This window comes from Ranitomeya imitator, chromosome 9 (genome assembly GCF_032444005.1).
Source record: "Ranitomeya imitator isolate aRanImi1 chromosome 9, aRanImi1.pri, whole genome shotgun sequence".
Lineage (NCBI taxonomy): Eukaryota > Metazoa > Chordata > Amphibia > Anura > Dendrobatidae > Ranitomeya > Ranitomeya imitator.
In genome coordinates this window covers 136,858,155-136,881,290 of record NC_091290.1, presented here as the reverse complement: position 1 = coordinate 136,881,290, position 23,136 = coordinate 136,858,155, and the positions used below count along the sequence as shown (strand labels likewise).

The 23,136-nt window shown below is 42.6% G+C and overlaps 1 protein-coding gene across 1 annotated transcript in view; it reads right to left on the bottom strand.

Moving 5' to 3' along the window:
• CDH13 (cadherin 13) overlaps positions 1-22,355 on the bottom strand; it is a 667,269-nt gene extending 644,914 nt beyond the window's left edge. Inside the window, exon 1 of the mRNA XM_069739177.1 lies at positions 22,169-22,355. Within this exon, the coding sequence (XP_069595278.1) occupies positions 22,169-22,213 (45 nt within the window). The 5' untranslated portion in view covers positions 22,214-22,355. The remainder of the gene's footprint in view (positions 1-22,168) is intronic.
• Positions 22,356-23,136: the final 781 nt, after the last annotated feature.

Below are 23,136 nucleotides of genomic sequence, written 5' to 3'. Positions count from 1 at the left end.
CCAATCTCCAGCATTGATGCCTCGTGTTGTAATAAACTTTTATTTTCTCTTTCTTTCTTTTTTCCTTTTTTTATTTCTTTCAATTTCTCTTTTTTTCTTTCTTTCCTTCTCTTTCTTTCCTTTTTACCTTCTTGCACTCTCTATTATTTTCTTTCTTTCTTTCTCTGTCATTTGCCTATCCTTTTCTCTTCCCTTTCATTTTCTTTTTTTTCTTTCCTTCCTTCCTTTCCTTCATTCCCTTCTTTTTTCTTTCTTCCTTTCCTTCATTCCCTTCCTATTCTTCCTTCCTTTCCATCCCTTTCTTTCCTCCCTCCTTTCCCTCCCTTCCTTTCCTTTGTTCCTTTCCTTCACTTCCCTTCCCTTCCTTGTCTCCTTCCCTTCCCTCCCTCCTTCCTTCCCTCCTTCCTTCCTTTCACTTCCCTCCCTCCTTCCTTGCCTTCACTTCCCTTCATTCCCTCCCTCCTTCCTTCCTCTTCCCTTCCCTTCCCTCCCTCCTTCCTTGCCTTCACTTCCCTTCCCTTCATTTCCTCCTTCCTTCCTTGCTTTCACTTCCCTTAATTCCCTCATTCCTTCCTTGCCTTTACTTCCCTTCCTTCCCTCCTTCCTTTTTTCCTTGCCTTCCTTCCCTCTTTCTTTCTTTCTTTCTTTCTTTCTTTCTTTCTTTCTTTCTTTCTTTCTTTCTTTCTTTCTTTCTTTCTTTCTTTCCTTCCTTCTTGCTGCGCACAAGGCCCTCTTCTGCAGGTTTCCTAAATATCCCTAGGATTAGAGCTCATTTATACAGGAATACAGCAGTGAACTCCAACTTGAGACTATGGAAAAACTACAACTCCCAGCATGCCCTGACAGCTTAATACAATGCTCAGCTTTCCAGTCTGTACACACTGTATGAGTAAACATTCCATCCTCTATCTAGTATACGGTCATTTACAAAAAATTTACATGGTCGACATGACCCAGTCAGCTTGTTTCGACTACACTAAGCAGTCTTTCTCATGACTCAGTCATGAGCAAGACTGCTTAGTGCGGTCAAAACGCATCGACTGGGTCATGTCGACCATGTAAATTTTTATTTTCTGTGTACTATATTTTCTTTTGAAAAAGAAAAAGAAAAGGAAAATCCAGTCCTGTTGAGCCAGACTCCATTTTTTTTCTAGGTTACAAATATACATATAATACTCACACGGGGCTGCGCTATATACTACTTGGCTGGGCAATATGCTATGTGGGCTGTGCTATATACTACTTGGCTGGGCAATATGCTATGTTGGCTGTGCTACATACTATGTGGGCTGTGTTATATACTACGTGGGCTGTGTTATATACTACGTGGGCTGTGTTATATACTACGTGGGCTGTGTTATATACTACGTGGGCTGTGTTATATACTACGTGGGCTGTGTTACATACTACGGGGCTGTGTTATACGCTACGTGGCTGTGCTATATTTCTCTGCTGTATCTGTGCATCATGAATCGTGGTATGTGTTAAAGAGGGGGGCCCACTGAGACTCTTTCGCCCGGGGCCCTCAAAAACCTTGAGCCGACCCTGGCTTCACTGATTGTTCGCGGCCGGGCGTGACCAATCGGCGACAGGTGCAGTACGGCCGCAAATTGGCACGGAAGTTGAACTACGCTTCACTAATTGGTCGCGCCCGGCCGGCCGAATCCTGTGTATAAATTGCATTATTCTGAAAACCTCATAAATAAACTACATACATATTCTAGAATATCCGATGAGTTTGAATCGGGCTACCATCCAGTATCCATATAATAAACTAATTATAACTACCAGATAGAGTACTTAAATAATGCTGCCATACTGTACCTGCTTAACTTTCCAGTTTCTTTCCATTATATAATAAAAATCCCATCAGTCTCTTTCCATTATAGAAAGAAACAACCCACTGCCCTGTGTTGTGTAGACATACAGAGTACAAATATCCATGTAATACCCTATGTAATTAAAACCACCAGATAGTATGCTTAAATAATGATACCATACTGTACATGCTCAACTCTCTTTATATGAGGAAACATCTCTCCTCGTATGTTGTGTACAGTCACACAATGTAGAAAAATCAATATCATATATATCCTTATACATATCCTATATAATAACAATATAATCGCCAGATAATGTTCTTAAATAATGCTCTCATATGGTACATGCTAAACTTTCTATTCTCTTTAGATAATGCAAGAAAACATCTCACCACCCTTTGTTATGCATTGTCATGTATGATACAAATATCCATATCATACACTATCTAACTATAACCGCCAGATAGGGTGCTTAAATAATGCTGCCATACTGTACATTCTCAATTCTCCTTATATGAGGAAATATCTCTCCTCCTATGTTGTGTACAGTCACACAATGTAGAAAAATCAATATCATAAATATCCATTCCTTATACATATCCTATATACTATCTTACTATAACCGCCAGATAATGTTCTTAAATAATGCTGTCATACGGTACATGCTAAACTTTATATTCTCTTTAGATAATGCGAGGAAACATCCCACCACTCTTTGTTATGCACAGTCATGTATGATACAAATATCCATATCATACACTATCTAATTATAACCGCCAGATTGGGTGCTTAAATAATGCTGCCATATTGTACATTCTCAACTTTCTAGTGTCTTTACATTATTAGTGAAAACATTCCACTGTCCTTTACTGTGTACCATCATACAATGTACAAATATCCATATTAAACAGTGTCAATTTATAACGCCAGATAAGGTACATACATAACACTGTCATACTGTGCATTGGTCAAATAGCTTTTTCATATAGTGCTATACATGTAGATACTGTAGCTACCTTTCCCATAAAATCACATAGTATGCAACAGAAGTTTTTCATTGTTGAGACAATCATCAGGATCCATACCTACATAAATGGCTTAACTGGTAGTGGACACTGTATGGCACCACTATTTGGAAATTGCGTATTATTCCAATTATTTAGATGTTTGATAGTGTTCTTATATTGGCACAGTATGGAGGAACTATTTGGATGGTATTATTATTTGTGCACAGTATGTCATGTGTTTTGGACATGGTATCCTTATATTACTTGCACATAGTATGGCGCAGGCAGTACAGGACTACTTGGTGGTATTATGTGTACACAGCATTGTGATATAATTTGAACACAATATTGCAGTTGAGCATAGTATGATGACAATTTTGAGCAAAGTATGGTGGTATGTTGGACAACAGTATTATTTTTAAATGGTATGGTGGTATTATTTTAGTTCAGAATACTAGTATTATTGGCACACCATATTGCAGTATTAGTTGAGCACAGTAAGGTAGTATTATTGGAGCACAATACAGAGGTATTATTTGAACACAGTACGGTGGCAATACTGGATCGCAATATAACAGCATTGAGCAAGGAATGTTTGTATTACTGGAGCACAGTATGGTGGTAATATTTGAGCACAATATAATGGTATTATTGCAGCATTAAAATGCAGATTAGTTGAGCATAGTATGATAGTAGTATTAGAGCACCATATGGCAGTTTTAGTTGAGCACAGCATGTTCATAGTATTATCTCAACTCAGTATAATGGTAATGTAGGACTATATTATGACAGGTTAGCTGAGCACAATATGCTACTATGAATGGTGCATAGTATTGTGGTATTACTTGAGTACAGTATGGTGGTAATATTTAAGCACAGTATAATGGTATTATTGGAGCATAAATGGCAGATTAGTTGAGCATGGTATGATAGTATTATTGGAGCAACATGTGGCTGTATTAGTTGAGCACAGTATAGGTGTAGTATTATTAGAGCACAGTATGATGGTAATACTTGAGCACAGTATAGTGGTATTGTAGGAGTACAATATGGCAGTATTAGTTGCGCACAGTAGAGCAGTAGTATTACTGGAGTACAGTATGGTGGTAATATTTGAGCACAGTATAGTGGTATTGTAGGAGATGGAGTGAACTATGGCGGATTAGTTGACCACAGCATGACACTTTGAATGGAGCATGACATGATGGTATTATTTGGGTACGGTATGGTGGTATTATTTGAGCACAATATAATGGTATTATTGGAGTATAAATGGCTGAATTGTTGAGCACAGTATAATAGTATTATTGGAGCGCCATGTGGCTGTATTATTTGAGCACAGTATGGTAGTATTATTGGAGCACAGTTGGTAGTAGTATTATTGGAGCACAGTATAGTGGTATTGTAGGTGTACAATATGACAGTATTAGTTGAGCATAGTATGGCACTATGAATGGAGCATGGTGTGGTGGCATTACTTGAGTACAGTATGGTGGTATTATTTGTGCACCTAAGGAGGTTTTAACCCCTTCACGATATGTGCCATACATGTACTGGGCATGTCGTGTCTTTCACTTTCATGTGGGATCCGGCGCTGATCTCACAGCAGACGGTGCTCATAACGAATGAGCATTCCTGCTACATACAGGCGATCTGATCATCGCCTGTATGTAGCACAGGCGATCGGATGATCACAGCTTCTAGTCTCCCATGGAGATTATTGAAGCAAGTGAAAAGTAAAAAAAAAGGTTTTAAAAATATTTAAAAAATATAAAAAATATAAAAGTTCAACTCACCTCCCCCATTCGCCCCATTCAAAATAAAACAATTAAAAATAAAAAAACATACACATATTAGGCATCTCTGCGCTCAGAATCGCCTGATCTATTAAGATAGAAAAATAATTTTATCTGATCAGTAAACGGCGTAGCGATAAAAAATCAAAACACCAGAATTACGTTTTTTTGGTCGTCACGACATTGCATTAAAATGCAATAATAGGTGATCAAAAGAACGTATCAGCACCAAAATGGTATCAATAAAAACGTCAGCTCGGCACGCAAAAAAATAATCCCTTACCCGACACGAGATCACGAAAAATGGAGAAGCTACAGGTCTTGGAAAATGGCGCAATTTTTTTTTTTTTTTAACAAACTTTGGATTTTTTTTTCACCACTTAAATAAAAAAATAACCTAGACATGTTTGGTGTCTGTGAACTTGTAATGACCTGGAGAATCATAATGACAGGTCAGTTTTAGCATTTGGTGAACATGGTAAAAAAAAAAAGCAAAAAAAACACAGTAGTGAAATTGCACTTTTTTTTGCAATTTCACCACACTTGGAATTGTTCCCATTTTCCACTGAGCGATATGTTAAAATCAATCGTGTCGTTCAAAAATACAACTCGTCCTGCAAAAAACAAGTCCTCACATCGCCATATTGATGAGAAAAATAAAAAAAAGCTATGGCTCTGGGAAGAAGGGGAGCGAAAAACAAACGCAAAAACGAATATGGGCTGCGGCGTAAAGCGGTTAAAGGTCTTTATTTGGTCCTAATACCGTTACTTTGTGCACGTGCCTGATAATCTTGCTTAGTTCTACCGCCACCAGTGTGCCATCCCTTCCCGTTAGCACAATCAGGACCAACCGCCCCATGACATCAATGGGCCATAAATGACGTTAGTATACGCCTAATAGGGGGACATGCAATCCCGGATATCTGACATCAGAGGAGTCGTCTGCTCATTTCCATGCACACAGTCCTTTCATGGAAGGATCAAGGAGAAGACAGACTTGTCTTCTCTGGGAATTTTCGCCTTCGGCTCTGCCTTTTGCAGTTTTGTCGTGTAACCTGGTGAACGTCTGAAGTAAGAATTCGCGAGCCGCCACGAGGAGAAACACTTGATCTCTTTGTACTTGACACTGACATCTTGGATGGGAAAGTTGTAGAAGCCCAGAAAAGGGCGGATGACGGAGACGGAGAGGACACAAGGGCTTATTGAGCGCGGACTGTGCCGAGATTCAATGAGACAGACAGCGGCATCGTATCCACGGCCTCGGGGCACGGGAGCGCCACAAAGGAAGGAATCCGGGGTGAGGACATTGGACGCGGTGTCATCGGGAATCACGTCCTCGCTGGGAGCCACCAGCCGCCATATTTCTTTTTTATCTTTCAGTTCTACTTAAATATTTACGGAGATTCTTTCAGTCCGGGACATAAATGTGTCACCCGTAATGGGATTAATGAGCTCAATAAAGCCGAGTAATGGAGTCATTTCATTACATTACGAGACGCATATATTCACTAGAATTTACTGGGCTCCAAATAACATCAGGATCCATGGAAGAAAAGATCATTCCGGTATCAGCTGTCTATATCAGGGCTGTGTATCCATAGATAGAGGGAAGGATGGACAGATACAGAGAAGGATAGAAAGAGGGATAGCTAGATACATAGATAGATAGATAGATAGATAGATAGATAGATAGATAGATAGATAGATAGATAGATAGATAGATAGATAATAGATAGATAGATAATAGATAGATAGATAATAGATAGATAGATAGATAGATAGATAGATAGATAGATAGATAGATAAATAGATAGAGGGAAGATGGATAGATAGATAGATAGATAGATAGATAGATAGATAGATAGATAGATAGATAAATAGATAGAGGGAAGATGGATAGATAGATAGATAGATAGATAGATAGATAGATAGATAGATAATAGATAGAGAGATAATAGATAGATAGATAGATAGAGGGAAGATGGATAGATAGAGAAGGATAAATAGAGGGATAGATAGATAGATAGATAGATAGATAGATAATAGATAGAGAGATAATAGATAGATAGATAGAGGGAAGATGGATAGATAGAGAAGGATAAATAGAGGGATAGATAGATAGATAGATAGATAGATAGATAGATAGATAGATAGATAGATAGATAGATAGATAGATAGATAATAGATAGAGAGATAATAGATAGATAGATAGAGGGAAGATGGATAGATAGAGAAGGATAAATAGAGGGATAGATAGATAGATAGATAGATAGATAGATAATAGATACATAATAGATAGATAGATAGATAGATAGATAGATAGATAGATAGATAGATAGATAATAGATAGATAATAGATAGATAGAGGGAATGATGGATAGATACAGAGAAGGATAGATAGAGGGATAGATAGATAGATAGATAGATAGATAGATAGATAGATAGATAGATAGATAGAGGGAAGGATGGATAGATACAGAGAAGGATAGATAGAGGGATAGATAGATAGATAGATAGATAGATAGATAGATAGATAGATAGATAGATAGATAGATAATAGATAGATAGATAGATAGATAATAGATAGATAGAGGGAATGATGGATAGATACAGAGAAGGATAGATAGAGGGATAGATAGATAGATAGATAGATAGATAATAGATAGAGGGAAGGATGAATAGATAGAGAAGGATAAATAGAGGGTTAGATAGATAGAGGGAAGGATAGAAAACCCCAAAGATCGACAGATCCTGAGCCGGTACAGACTGAGCGCCCACAGCCTACTCATCGAATCCGGGCGGCACCGACAGAACTACAAGCCTCGAGAGAACAGACTCTGCCAGCAGTGCCCCCAGGAGGCCGTGGAGGATGAGGCCCACTTCCTGCTGAGGTGCCCCAAATACTCCGCAGTGAGGGACACTCACTTCAAGAGGCTGTCTGATCTCCTCCCAGACTTCACCTCCAAGGAGGAGGAAGAGAAACTGCCGATAATACTGGGGGAAGAGGAAAGTGCAGTGGCCGTAGCAGCGGAATATGTCAGTGCCTGCCACAGACTAAGAGGAGCCTGATATGTCATGGACTCCCGTACCCCAACACTGGACATATCCCTATCCCCCGACTAAAGAGCCCGATATGTCATGGACTCCTATACCCCACCCTGGAAACATCCCCTATCCTCTAAAAGGAATTTGATATTCCCTGGACCTCTATATGCCCCCCCTCCCCCACCCCCGTATTTTTACCATATGCTTTGGCAATGCTAACATGTACTTAGTCCTGCCAATAAAGCTCATTTGAATTTGAATTTGAATTTGGATGGATAGATACAGAGAAGGATAGATAGATAGATAGATAGATAGATAGATAGATAGATAGATAGATAGATAGATAGATAGATAGATAGATAGATAGAGGGAATGATGGATAGATACAGAGAAGGATAGATAGAGGGATAGATAGATAGATAATAGATAGAGGGAAGGATGAATAGATAGAGAAGGATAAATAGAGGGTTAGATAATAGATAGATGGACAATAATTAGATAGATAATAGATAGATAGAGGGAAGGATGGATAGATACAGAGAAAGATAGATAAAGGGATAGATAATAGATAGACAGAAGGACGGATAGATAATAGATAGATAATATAAAGATAGATAGATAATATATAGAAGATAGATAATACATAGATAATAAATGGATTGATGAGAGATAGATAGATAATAGAAGATAATAGATAGATAATAGACAATATATAGAAGATAGATAGATAATAGACATATATATACAGTAGATATAGAATAGAATAGAAAGATAGATAATAGATAGATGGATAGTATATAATAGATAGATGGATAGTATATAATAGATAGATGGATAGTATATAATAGATAGATGGATAGTATATAATAGATAGATGGATAGTATATAATAGATAGATGGATAGTATATAATAGATAGATGGATAGTATATAATAGATAGATGGATAGTATATAATAGATAGATGGATAGTATATAATAGATAGATAGATAATATATCATAGATTACCTTTGCAGTGTCTGTAAATATTTCATCAGATATTATCCTCCCTATTCCCCCTATTACTTATTACCGTCCTCGGCCCCTACAGCCTCCATTACTAATATGTTCTTATTTCTAGTCGCTGACTCTTTTAGATATAAGGTATTGGGGACCAGAGCGGCCGGTCACGTGTCCCCGCACCCCTATAGATATAATGGCAGAATAACTCATTTCCCAGCAGAGGTGTTTGCCGTACAGGTGAGACTAAATAATGGCGCTGTCTCCATTGACATGTGAGGCGCGCAGCTTTCTGCTGTAGGGGACAAGTGATCGTTGAAATATTCAAATACGGAGATTGCATAATTTATTATATACCTTTACACAGGACAAACAGGCGCCGGTGCTAGGAAAGCTTTCTGCGGGAGATTGATGGACCGGTGCCTTACAGGAAAGAAACGCCGCCATATACAATGACAGTAAACGGAGTAATTCCTGTCTAGTTATATACTGTAGTAATGACTACTGCTCTCATCCGGCATTAATGATGCGCATACAATGTCAATTTTCTGTATAGCACCAGCTTAATCCAGAGCAATGTACAAAGATTGAGGCCATGTGCACACGTACAGTATTTTTCATGTTTTTTTCGCGTTTTTTCGCTATACAAACGTGATAAAAACGCGAAAAAAACGCTTACATATGCCGCCTATTATTTACAATGTATTCCGCATTTTTTGGGCAAATGTTGCCTTTTTTTCCGCGAAAAAATCGCATTGCGGAAAAAAAAGCAACATGTTCATTAAATTTGCGGAATTGCGGTGACTCTGCACACCTAGGAATGCATTGATCTGCATACTTTCCACATGGGGCTATGCACACCAGGCGGGAAGTAAGCAGATCATGTGCGGTTGGTACCCAGGGTGGAGGAGAGGAGACTCTCCTCCACGGACTGGGCATCATATAATTGGTAAAAAAAAGAATTAAAATAAAAAATAGTGATATACTCACCTTCGATCTCTTCCCGCCTCTCAGCGGTGCACACTGCCGGTTCCGTTTCTATAGATGGTCTGTGTGAAGGACCTGCGATGACGCCGCGGTCCTATGATTGGTCGCGTGACCGCTCATGTGACCGCTCACGTGACCGCGACGTCATCGAAGATCCTGCACACACACACCATCTATAGGAACGGACACCACTGAGGAGATCGGCTGTCTGCGGGTGAGTATAACCATTTTTTTAATTTTTTTAATTATTTTTAAACATTCTATCTTTTACTATAGATGCTGCATAGGCAGCATCTATAGTAAAAAGTTGGTCACACTTGTCAAACACTATGTTTGACAAGTGTGACCAACCTGTCAGTCAGTTTTCCAAGCGATGCTACAGATCGCTTGGAAAACTTTAGCATTCTGCAAGCTAATTACGCTTGCAAAATGCTAAGAAAACCGTAAAAAAAACGGGAAAAGAAATGCAAAAAAAAAAATGCGGATTTCTTGTAGAAAATTTCCGGTTTTCTTCAGGAAATTTCTGCAAGAAATCCTGACGTGTGCACATACCCTGAAAGAGTAAGAAAACTTATCGCCAGCACTGATAGCACCAAAGCTGTTGAGATAACGATATCACTAGTCCCAATGATTTCATAGCTTTCTCTATTCACATTCAAAGCAGCCTTCAAAACCAATGACGTAAGGTGTGACAGTCACTGCCCTGCAATGCACTGCTCATTGCCAGCAGCAAAGCTGCATACATTTGAATTTACTGTTAGAGAAGAAGAGAGAAATAATGGCCCGGAATATTATAATTACTCCATAGTGTTTGTAGATATAAACTCTGAAACTAGTTTCCAGAAGAAAAGTTTCCCTTTAAATGGTCGCTGTACTCTCAGACAAAGGGTCGACCACTAGATGCCTCACTTCTGCGTAACTTGTTGATACGCCTGTTGCCAAGTATAAACTTGTTGTCTACCGCCTGTTGCGAAGTATAATCTGTCACCAGCAGCAGATATGCCAAGATGGATTACCAGAAGTGGAGTGTGGGTTTGTCGCTCGTTACAGGAAAAGGGGAAGGGTCATCGGCTTTCCTTATGTAAAGTAGGTGGGTCTTTGTCTATCTACAGGAAGTTGGGTGGGCATTTGTAGCAAGAAGTGGGGGTGTGATTTTGTCTGAACATTATTTGTGGCTGGGTCTTATTCTACAATAAGTGGGGGCAGGTCTTTTTCTCTCTACAGTAAGTGCAGGCGGGTCTTTGTTGCTACAGTAAGTGGGGGAAGGTCTTTGTCTCTCTACAGTAAGTGGGGGCAGGTCTTTGTCGCTCTACATTAAGTGGGGGCGGGTCTTTGTCTCTCTACAGTAAGTGGGGGTGGGTCTTTGTCTCTCTACAGTAAGTGGGGGCAGGTCTTTGTCTCTCTACAGTAAGTGTGGGCGGGTCTTTGTCTCTCTACAGTAAGTGGGGGCGGGTCTTTGTCTCTACAATAAGTGGGGGCGGGTCTTTGTCTCCCTACAGTAAGTGGGGGAAGGTCTTTGTCTCTCTACAGTAAGTGGGGGTGGGTCTTTGTCTCTCTACAGTAAGTGGGGGCAGGTCATTGTCTCTCTACAGTAAGTGGGGGTGGGTTTTTGTCTCTACAGTAAGTGGGGGTGGGTTTTTGTCTCTACAGTAAGTGGGGGTGGGTCTTTGTCTCTCTACAGTAAATGGGGGCAGGTATTTGTCTCTCTACAGTAAGTGGGGGTGGGTTTTTGTCTCTACAGTAAGTGGGGGTGGGTCATTGTCTCTCTACAGTAAGTAGGGGTGGGTTTTGTCTCTACAGTAAGTGGGGGTGCGTCTTTGTCTCTCTACAGTAAATGGGGGCATGTCTTTCTCTCTAAAGTAAGCGGGGATGGGTCTTTGTCTTCTGACAGTAAGTATGGGTGGGACTTTCTACAGTAAATGTGAGGTTTTTTTGTCTTTCTAAAGTAAGTGGGGGTGGATCTTTGTCTCTCTACAGTAAGTGAGGGTGGGTTTTTTCCTCTACAGTAAGTGGGGGCGGGTCTTTGTCTCTACAGTGATAGGACGTGGGTCTTTGTCACTCTACAGTATGTGTGGCTGGGTCTTTGTCTTTCTACAGTAAGTGTGGCTGGGTCTTTGTCTTTCTACAGTAAGTGTGGCTGGGTCTTTGTCTTTCTACACTAAGTGTGGCTGGGTCTTTGTCTCTCTACAGTAAGTGTAGCTGGGTCTTTGTCTTTCTACAGTAAGTGAGGGCATGTCTTTCTCTCTAAAGTAAGCGAGGGTGGGTCTTTGTCTCCTGACAGTAAGTATGGGTGGGACTTTCTACAGTAAATGTGAGGTTTTTTGTCTTTCTAAAGTAAGTGGGGGGTGGTTCTTTGTCTCTCCAAGAGTAAGTCGGGGCGAGCCTTTGTCTCTCTACAGAATTGGGCAGGTCTTTGCTTCTCTATGATAAGTTTGGGTGAATATTTGTCTCTCTATAGTAAGTCTGGGCAGGTCTTTCTCTAAAAGAAGTGGGGTCAGTCTTTGTCGCTTTACGGTAAGTGTGACTGGGTCTTTGTCTCTCTACTCTGGACTATCATTACTTTGTGCTGAGAATTGAAAGCCCAGATATGCCAGGTGGACTATCAGTTATCCTCTGTGTTGTAGTAATGGCAGCACCAGAGGAACACTTAATATGATGCCTTTTTCCATCTCTTAATAAACATAAGAATTAATAATCCACTTCTGAGAATTAAAGCCACCTATCGGCCTCACTATTAACAGTCCGCTCAGCGATACTCAGTAGCACTCAGGCTGATGAGAGTCCAGTGTGATAGAGAAGTGGGATGAAGATGTCCTCAGATATCTGTCAACATGTACGGACAGTCCGAACTCTTGTCGCCAGCTTGTAAATTACTCAGTAGCCGCCCTCGGGATTATTCATCTAGAAGCCAAGTTTTAATTGACTGGCACTGCCATGGTGACAAACAAAGCACAGACGGACGGATTCTACCATGAGCCTCATCAGCAATTATCGAGATTGCCCAGTATCGCATTAATGGAAAGAGCAGATAAATGGACCACTGTCTTAAGAACGGGCACAACAGTCCAACTAGACTTTGTGCCAGCCAATTAGCTAAAGTGGTCATACCAATCATCCCAGAAGTCTAGGGCAAGTTGGTTCATGGACTGTTGACCAAAAACATGGTCTTCTTAAAAAACCTGAACTCAAGAGAAAGCAGTGAATCATATGACTATAGACACCACCATTTTGAGAAGTTGACTCCTCTTCAAGAGGCATCAAGAGGCATTAGATCCTATTGGCATCATTGGGGTTACCAAAACCCGCAAGGAAATTAGCATAAACCCAACAGTTTTCCAGGAACTAGTGGAATGACTTAAAGATCCAATGTTTTCTTGAGAAGCCACAAACAACAAACCATTGGACCATCCACAAGCCATGATGACTTAATTGACGTTGAAGAATGTGTGAACCGCTATTAGTCATGCCCAAGGTTGATGCCTGAGAGACACCAGTATTAGAAATAATATATGATAAGTGGAGGGACCAGCTTACATTTTATATTGGTGCCCCAGAGCAGCTGGGGGGAGAGATTGTAATAATAATCCTATATCTGGCTATAGATGACTGAAGGAACAAATGTCTTCCATATTGTCAAGTGACTTTTTTATGGTGCTAGGTTACCTGAATCTGAGGTTGATTTTTCGAGATGAATGATTCATATCATAAAAGGGAAACTTAAAGGGGTTATCCTGTAAGACACATGATATATGACTGGTCACTGGGGCCCCTGAATAATGTAATGGTGGTCACTAACAGTACCACCACAAGTAGAGAGCATTTTGAATGGTGCAGAGGTTACACATGTGCTCTGCGCCCTGTAGCTCCATGCAACGGTCACACATGTATCCTATTGCTTCATTCATTGGTCAAATATGCTCTACTGCTTCATACAATGGTTTCCCATGTGTCCCGCTGCTCCATCCAGTGGTCACACTTGGGCCCTGCCAATCCACTCAATGGTCACACATGGTCCTTGCCGCTCCACTCAAAGGTCACACATGTACCCTGTATCTCCATTCAATGGTCACACATGCACCCTACTACTTCATTCAACGATCACATGTGACCTGCGGCTCCACTCAATGGTCACACGTACCCTGCCGCTGCACTCAATGGTCACACGTACCCTGCCGCTCCACTCAATGGTCACACGTACCCTGCCGCTCCACTCAATGGTCACACGTACCCTGCCGCTCCACTCAATGGTCACACGTACCCTGCCGCTCCATTCAATGGTCACACGTATCCTGCCGCTCCACTCAATGGTCACACGTACCCTGCCGCTCCATTCAATGGTCACACGTGCCCTGCCGCTCCACTCAATGGTCACACGTGTGCCCTGCCGCTCCACTCAATGGTCACACGTGTGCCCTGCCGCTCCACTCAATGGTCACACGTGTGCCCTGCCGCTCCACTCAATGGTCACACGTGTGCCCTGCCGCTCCACTCAATGGTTACACATGGGCCCTGACGCTAGATTATATGGTCACACGTGCCCTGTTGCTCCCCTCAATGGTCACACGCGTTTCCTTCCGCTCCACTCAATGGTCTCACATGCCCATGGATTCCATTCAATGGTCACCACTCATGCCCAGCGATTCTATTCATTGGTCACACTTGTCCTGACGCTCCGCTCAATGGTCACACATGGGCCCTGCTCCTCCATTCAATGGTCTCACGTGTCGTGACCCTCTCCTCAATGGTCACACTTGCCCTATAACTCCATTCAATAGTCACACATGCCCTGCCGCTCCATTCAATGGTCACACTTGCCCTACGAATACATTCTATAGTAACATGTGCCCTGCCGCTCCACTAAATGGTCACATGTGGAACCTGCTGCTCCACTCAATGGTCAGAGGTGGATGCTACCATCCATTCAATGTTCATGGCTCTTCCTCCATCAATGCCATGGACTTTGGGTGAAGTGGCACCGCACATGCTCCACCTCCGCTCAAACTCCCCTTAACTGCATTAAGTAAGAAACTGAGGAGAGATGAGAAACTTAGGACCCTCATTCCTGTAATCAGTGGAGCCCCAGCAGTCGTACATTTATCATTCACGTAGGTAATAAATGTCTATTATGAGTGTCCTAGTAATACAACATCATCATCTTTTATGTGAAATGAAATCCATGTGAAAGAAGCCAAACCTCAAATCTCCCGGCTACCGGACGGCTAATGCACTGGTAATATGGAGAGTGCGTCTCTCAGGGGCCGGTACAGTGATACCCTCCTATACCAAGGTGCATTAATGTGGATACAGATGCGGGTGCAGTAATCGGAGCTTCCAGTAATTCACTTGGTTTCCGCTCTTCAGTGTTCATTACTAGCAGACATAAATCACACATTAATCCACTCTGGAGAACACTGTCCGTGCCCATTATGCCACAGTAATTGTGTGCCAACTAGGCAACTATTACTCACCGGTGTAAAGTTCGCTCGTGCCCATAGGCGTCATCAATAGCACATGTTTCGCTGGCCTCCCTACAAAGCACAGGCATCTTATCTACGATTGAGCAGCCCGCTCTAATGGCAAGCGTTGGAAATAGTCGGCTGTATATGTGAAGGCAATGGTAATTTTTTTTTAATAACAGTGGTGTCAATTCTACTGCCAATGGCTGGACTGAATTCCAAACCAATGGCACAAACCATCAAATTAACTAAATTAGGATATAAGCACAGGCAGACAGAAGAACCAATGAGTCCTCACCAAGTCCCAACACCTGCTTGTCCAATGACTATATACTAAGATGTGAGGACATGATGGAAGCTGTATCTATCCAACTCTTGGTACTCACGCTCACCAACCTACGATGGGTACAAACCTCATGTGCAAATTGAAAGAGATGTAGATATCGAAGAGACATCTAGAAAACCAAGATTGCATGGTGGAAAAAAATAGTAACTATCCCTGCACTAAAGGTACCTCTGATGGTGAGGAGGTTTGGGCCACCAGCCTTACTGTTCTGCTGTTATACTACAAGCTGTCCCCTCCCCTACCCTAGGAGGTCTAGGACAGAAATGCTAGTGTATAAACACGTAAGACAAACAGGGATAACAAAAAGCAACTAACATACAAACACTCACCAAAGGTAGAGAGGTATATAGAGTAAGGTAGGAAAGCACAAATCAAACAGGAATAGGACAATGAGGAAAGCATACACACAAAAACAGCACGCAACATTCTCCAGCAGCAACAACGATCTCCAACTCAGCACAGCTACTCCAAAGAGCTAGAAAGCAAAGCTGCCACTGGCAAGGAAGAGGGGGTATGACCAGATTTTATAGGGAAAGGAAATGACCAGGTCAGGAACAGCTGGTGAGATAGCCCTGCAACTTGCTAACCAGCATAGAAAGAGTCATTAACCTCTTCAGCACCAAAATAAATGGAATCCATTTAATATGAAACACAAACACACCGGATAAATGGAAGATCTGCGATTCACAATACGTAGTCATTTTCTAACCACAGATCTCCCAGGACCCACTTGTGACACGCCGAGTAGAAAAACTCTTGACAGTGACTCCTGTCAACCTATGGTAGGTACAAACCCCATGTGGAAGTTGAAAGAGATGTAGACATTGAGGAGGCACCTAGAAAACCAAGCTGACATGGTGGAAATACCAGTAGGTGACCTTTTCAAAGGTGCCCCAGGACGAACTCTACATCTACGATTGTTCCTCACCGGTAGATGACAGTGGTGACTATCAAACTCAAAATATCATTGCATTGATGACATCTTATAGACATTTTGGGCTTCTACAACCAATGTACCAGTGATGGGCACCATGAATGTTGCTACTTTGGATGACCATCACTGTGTACCAGGTATCTGCTCTCAATGCGACAGTTCCTTGGCCAATAGGTTTAACCCAAATCTACCTGTACCTCTTTAGTCTAAATAATATAGGAAGAGAGACTAAACTGTGAGATGTTAGCACTCATAGCAAAGTCCTAGGGTATCACCTAGGCATGGTCGGTGATGGGTAGATACCAGTATGGGGTACATATCCTCATGACATCACCATATATGCTGCCATGACACCATCAAATCTGATCTGTGACTCCTGAAGATGCCAACTTCCCCGTATCCAAGCCATGTAATTCCATAATATCTCCTGGGATCTGCTACGTAACGGGGATCTGCAGCCTGAAGAGGTATCTGTGACTCCTGAAGATGCCACCTTCCACGTATCCAAGCCATGTAACTCCACAATATCTCCTTGGATCTGCTACTTAACGAGGATCTGTAGCCCGAAGAGGTTTCTTGTTCAATATCCTAATTTATGGCGAACCCCAAAGACCGACCTCACAAAGTAGAACACACATGAGCCACATAGTAGCATCTAGAAGAAGAGTTGTGAATGGGTTACTATTCCAAAAGTGCATGCAAGGCAATGTACCGATATAGCAGAGCTGAAATCGGGCATAGCAGAGCTTTGATTTTTGCACAGGACTGCTGCATCCTCCGACACAAAGCAGCCGACATTCGGAGCCGAAATTCACCTCTGCTGCGCACATTTGTGATAAATAAAGAACTTTTTGGGATGGAGCTTGGGCACCGAGAGGAGAGTAGAAGACATCTCTCCCGAGGAGTGGTAAGAGTTAACTCTTTAGTGACTAGACTGTAACTCTTAAGTGTCAATCAAAATCCTTATGGATCACATATGTTGCCTATCCAGGACTGGAGAGGCAACGCAAATGTTGGATGCTGATAAGGTCTAGTGGCTCGGCAGCTGCAAAAAATGTCTTGTCCAATATGACAGGGAACACTAAAAGGGACAACTACCTGCATCTAGGCGAAAGCTCGTCGGAGCAACGCGTGACATGTTATGCACCTATATAACTACACGATGATTGTAGCAGCCACGGAGAATGTTTGGGAAGTTCGACACTATGTATCATCCTTTTCCTCCTTCTATTGTGATGTTATGTCCGCCTACATGATTCCATCTCTCTCTTACATTGCCGATAGTGAACACACCGAACACTACAGATAAGGTGGGTGTATACAGTCAGGTATCTGAGAAATCCTCTGTATCTCCTGATATCACCCTCCCTACAAACAGGAGCTCGGGGGCCCATCGTCTGCCCCCTGTGTGCTGTATGTGAGCCCCTCCTGGGCTTCCTTATTGCTCATCTGATGGTTTTCATTACTGCTCCCAGCAATAAATATTAATCTCAGTTACCCGACTGCTCCATATTTCTCTCATCTGTAAATCTCCACTTATTTTCAATGCCGTCTCCAGTGCTGAGCTGCACTTAACCCTTCTCCAGCCAAATCGGCCTCCGAACAGATCCCCCTCCTCCCAACCCAATGAGGTTTAGTACATGTATTATCTGGCCATAGGAGCTTGCAATCTATTTTACCCCACAGTCCTTATATTGGGCCCAGGAGCTTGCAATCTATTTTACCCCACAGTCCTTATATTGGGCCCAGGAGCTTGCAATCTATTTTACCCCACAGTCCTTATATTGGGCCCAGGAGCTTGTAATCTATTTTACCCCACAGTCCTTATATTGGGCCCAGGAGCTTGTAATCTATTTTACCCCACAGTCCTTATATTGGGCCCAGGAGCTTGTAATCTATTTTACCCCACAGTCCTTATATTGGGCCCAGGAGCTTGCAATCTATTTTACCCCACAGTCCTTATATTGGGCCCAGGAGCTTGCAATCTATTTTACCCCACAGTCCTTATATTTGGGCCCAGGAGCTTGGAATCTATTTTACCCCACAATCCTTATATTGGGCCCAGGAGCTTGTAATCTATTTTACCCCACAGTCCTTATATTGGGCCCAGGAGCTTGGAATCTATTTTACCCCACAGTCCTTATATTGGGCCCAGGAGCTTGCAATCTATTTTACCCCACAGTCCTTATATTGGGCCCAGGAGCTTGCAATCTATTTTACCCCACAGTCCTTATATTGGGCCCAGGAGCTTGTAATCTATTTTACCCCACAGTCCTTATATTGGGCCCAGGAGCTTGCAATCTATTTTACCCCACAGTCCTTATATTGGGCCCAGGAGCTTGCAATCTATTTTACCCCACAGTCCTTATATTGGGCCCAGGAGCTTGTAATCTATTTTACCCCACAGTCCTTATATTGGGCCCAGGAGCTTGTAATCTATTTTACCCCACAGTCCTTATATTGGGCCCAGGAGCTTGTAATCTATTTTACCCCACAGTCCTTATATTGGGCCCAGGAGCTTGCAATCTATTTTACCCCACAGTCCTTATATTGGGCCCAGGAGCTTGCAATCTATTTTACCCCACAGTCCTTATATTGGGCCCAGGAGCTTGTAATCTATTTTACCCCACAGTCCTTATATTGGGCCCAGGAGCTTGCAATCTATTTTACCCCACAGTCCTTATATTGGGCCCAGGAGCTTGCAATCTATTTTACCCCACAGTCCTTATATTGGGCCCAGGAGCTTGCAATCTATTTTACCCCACAGTCCTTATATTGGGCCCAGGAGCTTGTAATCTATTTTACCCCACAGTCCTTATATTGGGCCCAGGAGCTTGTAATCTATTTTACCCCACAGTCCTTATATTGGGCCCAGGAGCTTGTAATCTATTTTACCCCACAGTCCTTATATTGGGCCCAGGAGCTTGCAATCTATTTTACCCCACAGTCCTTATATTGGGCCCAGGAGCTTGCAATCTATTTTACCCCACAGTCCTTATATTGGGCCCAGGAGCTTGTAATCTATTTTACCCCACAGTCCTTATATTGGGCCCAGGAGCTTGCAATCTATTTTACCCCACAGTCCTTATATTGGGCCCAGGAGCTTGTAATCTATTTTACCCCACAGTCCTTATATTGGGCCCAGGAGCTTGTAATCTATTTTACCCCACAGTCCTTATATTGGGCCCAGGAGCTTGTAATCTATTTTACCCCACAGTCCTTATATTGGGCCCAGGAGCTTGTAATCTATTTTACCCCACAGTCCTTATATTGGGCCCAGGAGCTTGTAATCTATTTTACCCCACAGTCCTTATATTGGGCCCAGGAGCTTGTAATCTATTTTACCCCACAATCCTTATATTGGGCCCAGGAGCTTGTAATCTATTTTACCCCACAGTCCTCATATTGGGCCCAGGAGCTTGTAATCTATTTTACCCCACAGTCCTTATATTGGGCCCAGGAGCTTGTAATCTATTTTACCCCACAGTCCTTATATTGGGCCCAGGAGCTTGTAATCTATTTTACCCCACAGTCCTTATATTGGGCCCAGGAGCTTGTAATCTATTTTACCCCACAGTCCTTATATTGGGCCCAGGAGCTTGCAATCTATTTTACCCCACAGTCCTTATATTGGGCCCAGGAGCTTGTAATCTATTTTACCCCACAGTCCTTATATTGGGCCCAGGAGCTTGTAATCTATTTTACCCCACAGTCCTTATATTGGGCCCAGGAGCTTGCAATCTATTTTACCCCACAATCCTTATATTGGGCCCAGGAGCTTGCAATCTATTTTACCCCACAGTCCTTATATTGGGCCCAGGAGCTTGTAATCTATTTTACCCCACAGTCCTTATATTGGGCCCAGGAGCTTGTAATCTATTTTACCCCACAGTCCTTATATTGGGCCCAGGAGTTTGTAATCTATTTTACCCCACAGTCCTTATATTGGGCCCAGGAGCTTGTAATCTATTTTACCCCACAGTCCTTATATTGGGCCCAGGAGCTTGCAATCTATTTTACCACACAGTCCTTATATTGGGCCCAGGAGCTTGTAATCTATTTTACCCCACAGTCCTTATATTGGGCCCAGGAGCTTGTAATCTATTTTACCCCACAGTCCTTATATTGGGCCCAGGAGCTTGCAATCTATTTTACCCCGCAGTCCTTATATTGGGCCCAGGAGCTTGCAATCTATTTTACCCCACAATCCTAATATTGGGCCCAGGAGCTTGCAATCTATTTTACCCCACAATCCTTTAATTTGGGCCCAGAAGCTTGCAATCTATTTTACCCCACAATCCTTATATTGGGCCCAGGAGCTTGCAATCTGTTTTACCCCACAGTCCTTATATTGGGCCCAGGAGCTTGCAATCTATTTTACCCCACAATCCTCATATTGGGCCCAGGAGCTTGCAATCTATTTTACCCCACAGTCCTTATATTGGGCCCAGGAGCTTGCAATCTATTTTACCCCACAGTCCTTATATTGGGCCCAGGAGCTTGCAATCTATTTTACCCCACAGTCCTTATATTGGGCCCAGGAGCTTGCAATCTATTTTACCCCACAGTCCTTATATTGGGCCCAGGAGCTTGTAATCTATTTTACCCCACAGTCCTTATATTGGGCCCAGGAGCTTGCAATCTATTTTACCCCACAGTCCTTATATTGGGCCCAGGAGCTTGCAATCTATTTTACCCCACAGTCCTTATATTGGGCCCAGGAGCTTGTAATCTATTTTACCCCACAATCCTTATATTGGGCCCAGGAGCTTGCACTCCATTCTGTACATTCTAACGATACAAACTTCCACTTTAAAGCAAAACGTGTTGGGAATGCAGCAGGGGTTGCTTAGCAATTCAACCTGCAGGATGATTTAGGGGGGGGGGGGTCTGTAAATAAGAGATGCCAGAATTTTTGCAACCCCCTCCCAAAAAAACCCCAAAAGAATTGAGTACTTGGAAGGCTGGGATGATGACTGCATTTTATTCCACAGGAATAGGCTGTAGATGTTGGATGGAAGGCAGAGATCTTGTGCTGTGACTGACAGCAGCAGCCGTGCCATGCCTTGAATGGAGGAGGCTCAGCTGTTATGCTGGGGTATGGGGGTCTTTTCTCACTGCTGCAGTGAGGAGGGGGGAGATATACAATATTCTGAGCAGGGAGCAGGCACAAAAAGCTACAAGCTACTTTGTCAGGGGTGCAACATATAAAACACAATTGCCATTGCAAAATACATGATGGCATCTCCAGGGGTCTCCAGTGATGCTGATAGTCTTCCCAATGCAAACTTCTGTAGAAATGGTGTCCTTGCAATCCACAGGCTCAGCAATCCAGACATTAAATAACCACACTGCATGTTCACTGGGAGGGGGGTGACCAAATGCCCCTCCAAATTCCACGCTGCCAACTTGCAAGCTACATCAGACCAAGCCCCCCACTTGGGGGGGATTCCACTGCAATGTATCCTAAGAGCCTGGAAAGGGGGTTTCATCTCCAAATCCAGCCAGGAGGGTGGGGTGCTGCATGACCCCTCAAAAAAAAGAAAAAAAACAGCACCCATCAACTTTAAAGAGAAGGTAGGGAGGATCCAGCCTGGACAATACCCAAAAATCCCCTAAAAAAATCAGCCCCTCACTCATATCCCCCTGCCTGTGCTTACTATTCACACCTTGCCATCCACACACAGAACAGGCATCAATGGGAAGAAGAGGAAGAAAAGCAAAGACATTGTATGCAGCAGCACAATATAGGAAAGCACTGGAGGAGCAGAGCCCTTACCTGGGACAGCAGCAGGGACAGGGTGACTTGAGATTTGGGATCCATTTTGCAGCTTTACCAGGGACTGGAGCTTCTATTACACATACACCGAGGCTGCTCTGTGCATATTTGCACTGTGAAACAGCCTTTGAGAAGAGGCTTCTCGTTGAGAGCCAGCCAACTTCCCAAATAGATCAGCAGCATCATCAGTTAAGCATTGGATAGAGGCTGGTGACCAGAGCCAATGGCTTTACAAGGTGCATTTCATCACAGCATAGCCCCAGATTGTGAGGCTGTGCATTAGGTAGACGCCTCCGGCAATCACCACCTTTATATAGTGTACTAAATCCCTGTATTAAGCAGTAGTGCCCAGTATTTCCCTTCCCTGATCCCCTGCACTCATCAGCACAGAGCTCAACATTTACATGTTTACTAAACAGATAGAATGTATCCAGGGGAAGAGGATACATCCAACCATTGGGATACAGTGTATCCTGGCAGTGAGGGGTGGGAGGGTGAGGCTGATGGCACCTGGATGGGTGAAGAGATCAGGCTGGGTCCAAAAGAGGGAATCTAGTCATTGTGAGTAATGAAAAGTAAAGATATTTCATGGTGATTGTTATATCCATTGATTCCATTCACTGACAGTTAATATTGGGGGTGAATGTGATATTTGGATACATCCATTGATTCCATTCACTGACAGCTAATATTGGGGGTGAATGTAATATTTGGATACATCCATTGATTCCATTCACTGACAGCTAATATTGGGGGTGAATGTAATATTTGGATACATCCATTGATTCCATTCACTGACAGCTAATATTGGGGGTGAATGTAATATTTGGGTACATCCATTGATTCCATTCACTGACAGCTAATATTGGGGGTGAATGTAATATTTGGATACATCCATTGATTCCATTCACTGACAGCTAATATTGGGGGTGAATGTAATATTTGGGTACATCCATTGATTCCATTCA